The sequence below is a fragment of the Brachionichthys hirsutus genome, chromosome 5 (genome assembly GCF_040956055.1).
Source record: "Brachionichthys hirsutus isolate HB-005 chromosome 5, CSIRO-AGI_Bhir_v1, whole genome shotgun sequence".
Classification (NCBI taxonomy): domain Eukaryota; kingdom Metazoa; phylum Chordata; class Actinopteri; order Lophiiformes; family Brachionichthyidae; genus Brachionichthys; species Brachionichthys hirsutus.
Genome location: NC_090901.1, coordinates 5836616 through 5850777, shown reverse-complemented (window position 1 = coordinate 5850777; position 14162 = coordinate 5836616). Strand labels below are relative to the sequence as shown.

The 14162-nt window shown below is 44.3% G+C and overlaps 2 protein-coding genes across 2 annotated transcripts; both read left to right on the top strand.

Annotated features, from left to right (window-relative positions):
• Positions 1 to 508: 508 nt before the first annotated feature.
• tat (tyrosine aminotransferase) lies at positions 509 to 5111 on the top strand. The gene is made up of 11 exons (XM_068739699.1): positions 509 to 797; positions 893 to 997; positions 1498 to 1565; positions 2033 to 2191; positions 2330 to 2468; positions 2556 to 2608; positions 3711 to 3863; positions 3967 to 4095; positions 4327 to 4410; positions 4731 to 4829; positions 4928 to 5111. The coding sequence occupies exons 1-11, from the start codon at positions 539 to 541 to the stop codon at positions 5057 to 5059; spliced, it is 1380 nt and encodes a 459-aa protein (XP_068595800.1). The 5' UTR covers positions 509 to 538; the 3' UTR covers positions 5060 to 5111.
• Positions 5112 to 6414: 1303 nt separating this feature from the next.
• LOC137894479 (LHFPL tetraspan subfamily member 3 protein-like) lies at positions 6415 to 12162 on the top strand. Its single transcript, XM_068739957.1, has 3 exons — positions 6415 to 6853; positions 11446 to 11790; positions 12146 to 12162. Exons 1-3 carry the CDS (start codon positions 6427 to 6429, stop codon positions 12160 to 12162), a joined length of 789 nt encoding a protein of 262 aa, XP_068596058.1. The 5' UTR covers positions 6415 to 6426.
• Positions 12163 to 14162: the final 2000 nt, after the last annotated feature.

The window sequence follows — 14162 nt, the reverse complement described above, 5'->3', positions numbered from 1 at the left end:
TTCAGTGCCCATCCACTTTAAACCAGAGGTTTTACCTGCGCTGCACCTTTCACAGAGGATTTCTATTCAATAATTGACAGGGTAAGTGGAAAATATGACGTTAAAATGTATTGTAATTTGTATTTAAAGAAACTTGCACAATAAAAGAACAGTGAACGCAGGTACACGGTAGTTAAAAACATACTTTTAAGCAGTGTGATTATTTATTGTTGTTGTTTTTTTGTGACGTGTCACCTAAGCCTCGAAAGATGAACGCTGTGATCGGTCAGTCTCTCGGTTCAATAAGGAGGTTATCCATCGTGACAGCACGACTCCAGGATGAAAGAAATAAAAAATAATAATCTGAGACCAAATTTAATCCAGTAATTTGACGTAATATGTTAATTTGACAATAACCTCTGAATCTACAGAAGGACTATCCGTATATAATAATGGACATGTTCAAAAGTGCAAATATAGATTGGAGATTAATGTTAAATTATTGCAAATATACATTTTTTGCATCTATGAATAATCGTTCATCCTCATCAGTTTCAGGATGGATAAGACGTCTTACCTGATGCAGATGAATGAGAATGGAGTCCATGGGAAAAGCCTAAATGGGACCGGAGTTAGCGGGAAGGACATCCGCCATGTCGGTATGAATGTGTATCCGGCCAAAGCGAAAAACCGCCGGCAAAGATGGGAAGTGAAGCCGTCAGAGATGGCCAACAACACGTTCAATCCCATCCGGGCCATTGTGGATGAGATGAAGCTCACCCCAAACCCAGACAAGCCCATGATTACGCTCTCCGTAGGTAAACATGGACCGGCTCCTTCCATGGCAAACTAGGAAGGCGCTGCGTAAGCGCAGTCCAATTCAATGTAAGGCTTTCTCTCTTCTGTCCTGCAGGAGATCCCACTGTGTTTGGAAACCTCCCTGCAGATGACGCGGTGAATCAGGCCATGAGAGACGCCATCGATTCCCAAAAATACAATGGCTATCCTCCTGCAGTTGGTGAGTCACACCGACCTGCGAAATTGCTGAACACAAAATGCACAAAAGGCCATATTCTATTGTTAGCTTTTAAAGCAGAATAACGGGGGGCATGTTAGGGCAGAATTTCACCCCTTTAACACCCCCAAAGTAATAGCTACCCCTGATCTCAAGCAATAGGCTGAAACAAAAACACAATACTTATTTGTATTGTCATGGTTTTACTTTAAATGTAACTGTTATTAATCTTTTATAGTAATTATAACTAAAAAAAAAGATTTTAAAATTGCCTTGATGTCTGGAAACGTCTCCCAATCACCATTGGTGCTTCCTGACTAGTCAAGGGTTCATGACCCCGCGTTGGGAGAGGGGTCATGAACCCAAGGGAGGCCCTTGTGTTCTATAACTGCATTGAGAGAGCAGTCAGCTCCAAAGAGAGAACTTCTACTTAGAACTGTATTTGACTTTTTATCTGATGTACCTCTGATCGACTGTCCATGTTTGCTGCGTCCGCCCGGCAGGTTATATGAAGAGCCGACAAGCAGTGGCCAGATATTACAGCTGCCCCGAGGCGCCGCTGCAGGCGGAGGTGCTTACTGAAGTACTTTCAGCAGCATTGTGTTCTGAATGCAGTACAGTAATACCTTGACATACGAGTATAATTTGTTCCTGGACCGAGTTCGTAAAACAAACTAAATTTTTCCCATTTAATCTGTTCGGGGCGTCTAAAAACACTCAAATAAACACTAATAACAATGGAAAAGCGTTTTAATTGCAATATAGATACACACAGAATGATAGAATAAGTGATATGCAGTATTACTGTAATATAAAATGTGGTTTTATTATGAGATTAACTTCGAGACAGACGTTAGCGCTAATGAGGGTGAGCAGTGCGAGGAGGGGGGAGTTGGACGGTACGTAGACACTTGCTCGTGTCTCGGAACACTCGTGTGTCGATGTATTACAATATGATTCCCATGATATACAAGTCTAAAATAAGAGTGTGAGGCATTATGGTTTGGCTGTTTATGCTCTTAAAATGGTCCCTTCCAGGATGTGATTCTGACCAGCGGCTGTAGTCAGGCCATTGACCTGACTGTCAGTGTTCTGTGTAACCCGGGGGACAACATCCTGGCCCCCTGTCCAGGCTTCTCTTTGTACAAGACCCTGGCTGTCCCCATGGGCATCAAGGTCAAACTGTACAACCTGCTGGTGAGTGGAAAAGAGTGTCGATGTGCTGCTCCACTGGGAACATGATGCAGATTCCACCTTTCAACCTCTCCCTGTTATCGGAATGTGTATTAACATGAACGATGAAGTTTCCGTCTGACGTGAATCTTTGACTTGCAGCCAGAGCAGTCATGGGAGGTCGATCTGCAGCACCTGGAGAGCCTGATTGATGAGAAGACGGCCTGTGTGGTCGTCATCAATCCATCCAATCCTTGTGGCTCTGTCTTCAGCAGGGATCACCTGCAGAAGATCCTCAAAGGTTAGCTGCAAAGTCCACCCCGCTCTGAGCCGGAGACATTTAGACAGGACGAGAGAGAATAACCAAAACGAATCTCGATTTTCACAGTGGCCTCCAAACACTGCGTTCCCATTCTGGCTGATGAGATCTACAGAGACATGGTGAGTAGCCTCACGTCACGCGTGGCCGCAACCACGCAGAGGTTGTGTTCCCTTTGGTGGTGAACCAGACCGGGTACCGCCAACCGGGGAGGCGGCTGGTGGGGTGGGTGAGGCAGCATGACGGCATGTGTGTTCAAAAAGCATGGAAAAACCAACACAACTCGGATATGGAACAATTTACGAAAGCTTTAAAGGAGTCACGGAGAATGTGACGATACCGATGTGTCTGTTTTTGTTCTGTTTTGAGAGGCTGCTTCTTTTGAAACAATTATCAGAGAATATAACAAAAAAAAGACACACAATTAACTCAATGCACAAGAAGCACCATAAAAAAATAATGTTATTGGGATCCAGTCTGAAACAATCCTTTTAAATGAAGTCAGCAGATTCAGTTCAAGTGTTGGCATTGATGTTGGGACAAAGTCTGGACTGATCAAAGTATGGTCGGAGGTCATGTAAACATGTAGACACACACACACACAAACACACACACACACACACACACACACTCACTGACAAGATAAAACGCTGTTTGTTAGGTCAATATAACAGATACGTTTTTTAGCGCTGTATGTTTCCAGTTAATAGTCAGTTGCACAGATTTGGTCATAAATCGTGCGTACGAATGTTTCACGCACAAATTTGTGAGCGTCTTTGCCAGCCTCATCTAGTCCAAATTTATTATCAGGTAAATATCAATCAATATACATTTGGTTTCTTCACTCAACAGGTGAGATTTAGATAAACACTTTTGGTGACAACAGGAAGTACAACAGGTAATCTGCACTGAACCCCGGTGTGACCGCACACTTTTCGATGGGGGGTGTTTTTGTGGGTGGAGATAGGTTGACCTTGGACCTTATCGTGACCTTGGTGTGTGGAAATTGGGGCCACGGTTTACTGCACTCCTCTGACCACTGATGCACCAGTCAGATTAACAATTGATCATTTTATCACAGTTCATATCATATATCCTGCTGTAAAATTCACTGCAGATACAGTAAGTATAAGGAATCCTTAACAAGATGTCAGAGCACATGGGCATAGCTAAACGTTTTTACCATCTGATCGTGTTTCATTTCATCTGCACCCCTATCCTCAGGTCTTCCCAGGTTGCGAATGCCTCTCCATGGCGTCTCTCGGCAGTGACGTTCCCATCCTTTCCTGTGGCGGCTTGGCAAAGCGCTGGCTTGTTCCGGGATGGAGATTGGGATGGATTCTCATCCATGACAGGCACGATATTTTTGGATCTGAGGTACGGAAGCTTTTTTTGTGAATCCATTTCAGGATGTAAGCATTGCTATAGATTTTTTTTTTTTTTAAATATGTATTTTTTTATTCTAATGTTTCCTCTTAAGATTCGACAGGGTCTGGTGAAGCTGAGCCAACGTATCCTCGGAGCCTGCAGCATCGTGCAGGGCGCCCTGGAGACCATCCTCAACAACACATCCCAAAGCTTCTTCCAGGACACCATCAGCTTTCTGAAGGTACGGCGTTAGAATCCAGGGTGAGGGGGTTCAGGTGGGGGTTCGCTATGGTTTATTAAACCAATCACCATCCACCAGCGCTTTGGTGGTGAAGAATTCCAGGCTCAGATACACAACTGAACTGTGGCTGCTCCATAATATTTGCTCATTTGGAAGATGGATGGATGGATGGATGGATGAATGGATGAATGAATGGATGGATGACACTGATCGCCGTTCATCTTTTTTCAGTCCAACTCCGAGATCTGTTTCAACGAGCTGTCCACCATCCCCGGATTGAATCCCGTGATGCCTTCAGGAGCCATGTACATCATGGTCAGTGAGGCGTTCGAGTGTTCACAGAGGGACACAACACAGGGACGAGTAGTGTCTGAAGTCTGATGATGTCGTTGGGATTATCCAGGAAAACCAAACTACATTTATATTTCTATCTGTCTGGGACATTCAGCTATTATTCTATTTTCATGCCATTTTTACCTCTTAAAAATTATACAAAGCTTCAGAAGTTTATCAGGAAAAACGTCCCTACCCAAGTTATTCCTTATTATTATTATTCATTCTGCACCATTTCTTAATTGAAGTTTTCTTTAGAAGTCGAGTTGCCAACAAGGTTGTGTGTGTGCACGTTTGTCCAGGTGGGGATTGACATGGATCGCTTTCCAGATTTTAAGAGCGACATAGACTTTACTGAGCGGATGGTGACGGAGCAGTCCGTCTTCTGTCTTCCTGCTTCAGTAAGACTCATCATTTGCTCTTTGGGTCCGTCTGCATCGTTTAAGAAGGGAATGAAACGCACGTCGGCTCCTCAGACTTTTGTCTTGTTGTCTCCCAGGCCTTTGAGTACGAGAACTATTTTCGCATTGTGGTGACGGTGCCGGAGGACATGATGCTGGAGGCTTGCCGTCGGATCAGGGAGTTCTGCCAGCACCACTATCGGACCTGCAGTCTCAACAGCAATGTCTAGTTCCAGACGCAGAAATCGCTCCAATGTGAATTGATGTTGTTTCCGTGGCAACAAAAAAGCTTGATTAAGATTTAATGTATACTTTATGAAATTGGCAAAACCTAATATTTATATTTTATTACATGCTTTCTTTACGTATTTATATAATTTGTTTAACACCTGTGTAATGCAACCTTTTTGACCATTAGCATAATGCTAACACCAGCGGTTATTTTGCAGTCACAGTCAGAGAAATCAAACACAGCTGTGTAAACTAATGTTATTTTTGGTTTTGTAAATAGTTCCCTATTTAAGATGTGTCGACCTGACTGCAGATGGACATAATTAGATGTTGTTTTATGAGAGCAACAGTAAATGTGTCAGAATGTCTGATGAAGCGTCGGAACAACTAACCTCCCAACTTTCTTTTCTACCTTCATCCATCCTGATTAAAGTACTGGCTCCCCCCCAAACTCTGAAGAAATCTTTAATTACAAAAAACACAACTAAAAATCTAGATCAAATAAATGTTGGACAATAACCTTTTGGTGTAAAATCACGATATCAGGGAGACTGAGCTGCTTGGCGGAGGTCTGCGCTCTCTGAGTGCTTTTTCCTGTGATTCACTCCTGAATGAAACAACATTCTTAAATTAAAGAGTCTTTATTTGTACGATGATGAATGGTGACAACATGAAAATGTCCTCTAAGATGGTTCAATGTAAAAAAAAAAAGCATGCAAGTAATTGTGTCAGAATAACAGTTGAAAACTTTATTCTGGCTAAAACACAAAACATCTGAATGTGTGTGTTTTATAAACATCATGACAGCATTCAGACGTCTCTCTCTCCCTCTCTCTCCCTCTCTCTCTCTATTTCTCTCCCCCCCCCCCCCCCCCCCCCTTCCCGGTGATGCTGTCATAAACCGGATATATAATTCCGGTCCAGCAACGATCCTGAAGGCGTCGCACTGCTGAACGGTCACCCCGACACACTCTTGCGTTAATTTGCAGATCCGGATTATAATCTGGGATTCGAGCCCTTCAGAGAAACGCAACCCGCTTCCTCGAATTCGTGCGCGTCCTTGCGCGTCTTCTCAAGGGCATCGTCGAGCGGACACCGACGCGGCCGCGACGTGAACGTGTGGCGGCCGCACGGAGCCGATGGGAGGGGATCCGGTTCTGAGCCGTCAGCGTTTTTCTCTCCGCGTCCGAGGCGCGCTCGTCTCTCGGGCTCGCGTTCCGGCCGTCATGCTGAGCTGAGCGCTGCAGACAGACAGACAGAGAGACAGACAGACAGACAGACAGATGTTGCTGTTGTGCGTTCATTCTGTAAAACGGCTCGTCGCGACGTTCGCCTAGTTTTTTTTTTCTCCCCCGGTTTGCGTAAAATGCTCCCCGGACCCGCCGCAGCGATGCTCCCGTCCGCAGAAGCTGCCAAACTGTACCAGACCAATTACGTGCGCAACGTCCGCGTCATCGGACTCCTGTGGGCCATCTTCACCATCCTCTTCGGCATCGTTAACGTCACCGTCTTCTCGCAGCCCTACTGGATCGGGGACGGCGTGGACACGCCGCAGGCCGGACACTTCGGCCTCTTCCACTACTGCGTCGGAGACGGCATCTCCAGAGAGCTCAGCTGCCAGGGCACCTTCACCGAGTTCTCCGCCATCCCCTCCCGCGCGTTCAAGGCCGCCTCCTTCTTCATCGGGACGTCCATGATGCTGGTCGTCTCCTGCATCGGCTGCTTCAGCCTCTTCTTCCTCCTCGGCACCTCCACCGTGTACAAGATCTGTGGCTGGATGCAGGCGGCGTCAGGTAGGTGAGGAGGAGGAGGAGGAGGAGGAGGAGGAGGAGGAGTGGAAACTTACCTTTGTCTCTTCAGCCATAATAAACAGGTCTAAGGCTTCATCAATACTTTTTAGATGAAGAATTAGACGTCGAATCTCTCCATAATCAAGGAGCGTCCAAACACTTAGGCCGGATTAGAACCGGATTGATCACTCGGTTCGATAAATGAATGGAATCAGCCTCCGCACAGACAGTGTGCCTCTGGTCTGAAGTGTTGCCGTAGCAACCATGACTCATCAGTTAATCGTGTGATCATATTTCTCAGGTATAATATTATATATAAAACAATAAAAAGTAAAGCCTGTCATGCCTGATGTAAAGAAACAATCAGCATTTAAAGACGTTAGCAGCTTAGTTGTGTCTGTTTTCTCGTGATCGGGCATCCAGGCAGTTTCCAACGCCAACCTGAAAAACCACAACAGAGTTTCCAGGTGAGATAAAAATTCCTCCGACGATTCTCCCTGTTGATGGACTTTTCCTTCGCTCAGGATTCACCGACTTGCAGAAACACAAACCATGAAATAAACGATGACAAAGCCTCTTTCGACAGCTGTTGAAGCAGTTCACCAGCCGGACAGTGAGCAGTGTGAGTTTTGGGATTAGTGTGTGTGAGATGCTGTGTGCTTTTCTATAGTTTGACATGTTTGTACTGCAAATGTTTTATTACATTATTTGTTTTTTGTTCTTGAAGTTAAAGATATACCTTTGAATGTCTCTGTATTATTGGGTCAAAGTGATGCCTCGTTGTGATTGGATCATAGGATGCTGGACCTTCTACATCAAAACGGAGCCACTGATGATTATAATGGTGTGAAAAGTGTGTGGTTGGGTTAGAGGTGTTGAGGTGATGGCAGGATTTTGTCACGGTTACCGTGGGGATAGCGTCGCCCACTGTGTCACACATTTGCCAAATGAGATGGCTGGACTACAGACCTGCAGCAGATTAACTGTAATATTCCATGTGGCGAGAATATTTGCAGCATTTCTGATGCTTAAAAAACATTTTCAGACTTTCCAAGCTGATTCGGTGAAATGAGCCTTTTCCTGTTCCTTCTAATCTGATGAATGGAAGCGATGGGCTTGCTGTGGGCATCGTTCGCTCGTTATGCACTAAATCGCTTTGGATTTTGACAGAGCATGCCTGGAAGCTTCCGGCTCCCCTCCGGCAACCAAAGAGTTCCACCAGCAGCCGAGGCAGAAATAGATCCGGAGCGCAGACAGCTCGTCTCATGAAGCATGTTCTTCATCTTCCAGGGGAAATGCTGCAGTCAGGTTTAAAAAGTTTCTCTTGCTCTACTTCCTGCCCATCCGTGACACTTTGGAAATATTTTTAGGGACCACTTTTAAATTTCTGTCCAACTTTCTGTCCAAATGAATGCTTGTGCTCCGCCTATGCTGTGTGAACGAATTAGACTTTACTTTTATAGCCGCTGTCACTTATTCCAGCTCAAAGAGTAAAACAATTACATGTTCCTATAATAACCCGATCCTACATGTACTAGGGGCTGGAGTGGGATTTTACAAGTGCGAGTTCTGGAGGAAATTAGTCTATTTTATAAAAACGCTAAAAAGCTAAGAAGAATCTCTGATGAGTTATTGGAGTAAAATCCCTTTGATCTTACTGAGGTAGATGAAACAGCGACAGAACATGAACTGAAACTCAGAGGATTATAAATGTTTGTTTGTTTTTACAATCAGAAAGAGACAGAGTCACCAAAATGGGATTAAACACATTTATTAACGAGAAGAGCACTCAGAGAGCGCAGACCTCCGCCGAGCAGCTCATTCCCCTCATAACTGGATCTACACCGTCACCATGGTGATCTGGATCATCATCAAAAGGTTCTATTGTTTTTGGTATATTTATACATCAACCATGAAAAGTAAAAGTGAATCCATAAATGGGTTTTTCAATGTTAAAAGTTAATATGTTATTCTGAGTTTATGCTGGATCCGATCCAGATTAAATTCGGTGGTGAGATAGAGACCCCCCCCCCCCCCCTACATGACTGTGTCAAATTCCTTAAACATCGGTCAATAATCAACCGAGATATTGAGGAACAACGGTTGTTGCTCCATTGACTGCAATGTTAAAGGGATCCCTGACTGTTAAAATGGGGATGAAAATCGACGGGAGAAAGCGAGACAGAATGCCAACAGAGAAAGAGAGAGAGAGAGAGCAGCAAGATGAGACAGGCTTACTGGCCCGCTAAAGACGAGAAAGTGTTGGAACATGAATATAAGATATTGAAGTTATTCATTTAATTATAATAATAATAATAATAATAAAGGAATGAAGTACAAGGATGTTTTTTAGGGTCCGAGCATCTTCAGAAATATTAATGCAAGGTCACAGGATGTTTCATTATGTTTGGATTTGAACCATTCGGTTTCTCATCAGAGCAGAGAGAGATGTGAAGACGCTGAATTATTTTACCCACATCCAGGTCGCTGCTCCGCCTCCGGGGGGAGCAAATTTAGTTTATCCATATTCACGGAACGTCCCACTGGGATAAATACTCCAAACTCCCAGAGCATTCCTTAAAGCTAAAGTTTGGTGTCCTGATTCCAGAGAATAGCATCTTAAATCGATGGCGGGTGGCAAAGTGCTTTATCTTGCATCAAATTTGCTAATTTCTTATATATGAGGCATGAAATTCAGGGAGCAGAATCTGGGATTATTTCAAACAGACGCTAAACAAAAAGCACAAAAAAAACCCCAACAAAAATAAAATGCGGACTGATTCTGTTGATTTATCCAATAAATATAATCCAGACGCCATGGGTGCAGATTAAATCTGATTCATCTGAGTCTTTAGAGTAGAAACACGGATCCAATAAAGCTGCTCCTTTGGATGCCATATTCTGCCTTCAACTAATTGCCACGCAGAGATTACACGAGGCGACGGGATTATTTCAGTATCGATGGGCTTTGATAGGAGAGACGAGCCAATGACAGCTCAGCTGCCATCACACCGCTCTGTGCCATCTGCCCATCTGCCCATCTGCCCTACCGACCCTTACATAAGAAGCTGTAAGGCCATTTTCAACTCGCATGATTCCCAGAGAGGTTTGTGTGTGTGTGTGTGAGAGAGTGTGTGTGATTACCGAGAGGAGCTCCATCATATCACTCATGATGTGTGTGTGTGTGTGCGTGTGTGTGGTGGTCACACACAAGGCTGAGTTTGGCGCCGTCTCTTACCGCTCTGTCTTATTGTCTCTCGTCCTGCCCTCCAGAGACAGAGACAAGGTCGGCGCTGAAAGGTTCTACTGAAGCCGCGGGTCAATACGTCGTCTCCAGGATATTAATAAATAGATCAATAAATTATTATTATGGATGAAGTCAGCTGTTGTGACTAGTTTTAGTTCTGTTTATTAGAGGTTCTACGCGTTATGGGCTGCACGGTGGCACGGAGGGTAGCGCTGTTGCCTCGCGAGCGAGGTGGTCACAGGTTCAGATCCCACTCGTGGCCTTTCTGTGAGGAGTTTCTATGTTCTCCCCGTGTTTGTGTGGGTTCTCTCTGGGTTCTCTTCAGGTTCTCTGGCCTTTTCCCACCTCCAAAAACAACTTGGGTGAATTGGTCACAATAAATTGTCCTTAGGTGTGAGTGTGTGCGTGAATCAAATGGCGACTTGTCCAGGGTGTACCCTTGTCAAATGTTTTGAGCGTGTAGCCTGCCTGTGTAACGTGGTTGACAATTTAACCCTTTTATCTCCGTTACACCTGCAGCATCGTCCTCTCACTTACTTCCTGTCTTTAAAACATCTCACAGTCCCCGAGTGCCATAAAACACTGCAGTGCTGCTGTAGCAACGCGCAAGTCTTCAGAGATGCAGATTGCATTTATTTCTTTCAAAAGTAAAGCAAGGAATGAAGCAGCGTGCACAGATGAAACATAAGCAAGTGTTGAAGGACTGGGGGGTGCTTTATTATTAATGTGCAATGTACATAAGAGTGCAGTCAGCTTCTTTTTCCAGGTCAGCTGCTTTTCTGCTGCAGCATCACCTCGGAGGGGAAGCTCACCAAAATGGAAAAGGAGGAAGATTTAACCCTCGGGGGGGGGGCTTTGTTAAAATTCAGAGAGGACAGAAAAGGTTTTAAAAGCACGCCTGGGCTTTGATCCGTCTGCTGCAGCATCACCCCGGAGCAGTTTCTCTCCCGAAACCAAGTTGAGCCTTAATTTTTCAACGACAGCCGTGTTACGCTTTAACAGCCGAGGATGAGGAGCATCTGAAATGACCCGCTGTTTAAAAAGGAAGAAGGCCGAGAGGCAGCAAAGTTGTGTAACTTAAAACAAATGTCATATTCGCAGAACTCTTGTGAGACTTTAGATCTCTTGCTACCCGTCGTTTATTCCTGCTTCGACTTCTCCTCCACTGACACGCATGAACGCAGCAAAGTCGCCAGAGAGGAGAGCATAAGGTTTGCTTTCTGAGCGACTTCTTCATCGCTCATTGTCCCCGGTCTCATTCATTGCTCTGCACTTTTCCTTCCTTACTAACGTTGTCGTCCTCCCTGTCCCTGTCCCTGTCCCTGTCCCTGTCCCTGTCTCTCACCAGGCGTCTCTCTGGTGCTGGGCTGCATGATCTATCCTGACGGGTGGGACAGTGATGAGGTCCGGCGGCTGTGTGGAGAGCAGACAGACAAATACAGCCTGGGTGCCTGCTCGGTGCGCTGGGCCTACATCCTGGCTATTATGGGAATCCTGGATGCTCTCATCCTCTCCTCCCTGGCCTTCGTCCTGGGAAACCGGCAGGATGGACTCATGACAGAAGAGCTGCTGGCTGAGAGCAAGGGTGAGAACCTGCTATACAATCAGGAGATATTTATTGATCTATTTATTAATATCCTGGAAATTCCCAACCTCTGCTTGAACTCAGCGCTGTGTTTGCTCCGGGAAAGTGGTTCTGTTCTATTTATGGTGTGTAGCATGTAATAGAGCCAGACAGGCATGGGTTAACATTAAATGAAATTCATGAGAGGAAAAAAAAGGATTTTCAAAGACTTAGAAAGCAGCTTTCTCCTGAAACCTACAGATATTACATAAAGACAGGCGATCAATAAGCAATATTAGGAATGTCAAAACTTGAAAGGTATTAAGGGAAGCATGGCTGTGAAGCCTGGAGATTGATTCGATATTTTATCGTATAGCTCCTCTGTGGCCCCATCTACTGGTGATTGTGTGCACCCACATAGCATGACCTTCAGCGTGTGACTGATGTACACATTTAAATTGTATCTCTGTGTCTGTGTTTGCAGAGGGAGGCAACGCCTAACCAAATCTTTAGGTAAGTAGAAGAAAACTCTGAGATTTAATTTCTGTCACCATCCACAGAACAAAACGGCAAATGCTACTTAAAGTAATATTTCAGAGCATGTTCTTCGTTATTTCTCCGGATTGTCCTCCTGCAATCGTATTTACTCATTTACTCAACAATGAATGTGCACTAATATAATGAATTAAGATTTTGTATTATTGGTTACTTTCCCTTTGACAGTTATTCAAATAAAATCATATTATTTGGGGTATGACCCAAAGTGGATGCAACGTGGGATACATCCTATATCCTAAACTGCTTGTGCGTCTGTCATATAAAAGCTTTTACTAAATTCTCTTAAATGCCTTTCAAATGCAGCTCAAACGTGCTATGACCCCCCCTGATGTACAGCGCAGTGACCTTCAAACACGTGTTCTCGTCACTTCTTTCAGGTCCCTGGATTTCCTTGTGTCTGCTTTCATAATGTTCAAGTCCCTCAACATCATCTTAAAGAAGGAAAGCAATCCAGGTCTCTGCAGGGGGGGGGGGGGGACCAGCCTGTCCGTCACACCCACCGTCCATCGCTCTCGCTTCCACCCCAGTGCGATGGAGGCCACCAACATCGCTTTGGCCATGACAGAGACAGAGACTGTTAGTCTACGGAAACGGACGACCCACTACCTCCCTGCAAAGACAAGGGGGGGGGGGGGGGCATTCACCTGCAGACACACACACACACACCTCATACGCACAAACACGACTCTGTAACACACTCACAAGCAGTACATTCAAGCAAAAACATTGACAAGCTCTGTGATTACTCGTATTTAACGATGTTAACACGTTGCCGTGTATCCCGTTTCCTTTGTGTGAAGATAATAGCGGGTTGATGTAAATCTATTGTGCTTCATGCGCGCCATCTGACCAGGAAATGAAGTCTTGCTTTCCTCTTCTTTGCCCATTTCTTCCTCTTCATTTACTGGGAAATATACTCAAGAACTGTTTTTGATAAGAATATTATCACACAAAAGAGAAAAGCCTGTATGTAGCGTGATTGTTAAAGATGTTTTTTAGGAATTTCACCCAAATCATTCGACACCCTGCAAGCTAACTTTGCACATTGATTCAGTTTGAGAAGAACTATTTTATAGCCTGCTGCTTACACTGTGCTGCAGGACTTAGGGTACCATGATGATGATGATCAGCTGTATGTTTGTGTTGCATTTCTGGGGCTAGTGAACCAATAAGCCAGGCTCACACACAATTCGACCGATGTATGGCTAACTCTCTCCGTCTACAGTGCTCCCTCTTTTCGTCCTCATTTACAGTTTGTTGGGACCTGCAGGGTAACAGGATGCAGATGGAGTGTGATGGAATCGCTAGGCCTGTCCCAGTCTCACCGGTGGATGTGCTCCTGTGTAAATATATATTCTATAGATGCCAATCAATTAGCAAGTACAGAGAAGGATATCTACTCAGAGTAATTCAAGAGATTCCTTTATGACTATATAAACACTTAATAAAGGTTTTCACTGTAAAATGATGTTGTGACTTTTTATTGTGCTGAAATTAGCTTTCATTAAAATGCACTGCATCTATTTTACACATGATAATGCTCTGGTCGTCAGCTGAAAAATATGAGAATAACCCGTTATTGCGATCAGTATCAAATAGATTTTAAGAACGCTACAATATTACTCAGTTGATTATTACATTTTTACAATATATGTAGCCTACTTAAAAAGGCTTGCATTACGTAGGAGATTGGTGCACAACTGTTAAATTGTGCTCTATATTTTAAAGGTATTTGTAAATGTGTGTATAATTGACAATCATTTGAAATTCCATATCCAACATCAAGTTCAAAATTCAGAAGGCAAAATTGAAAATAGATGCTAAACACACAACACCTGCCTCATGTTTCCAGACAGTGCAGGTTAAAATATATTCTTTGAGGTTATGCAAGATTAACCTCAAAGTCACGAATGTCTTTATTTATCCAAATCACATGTCTAAAC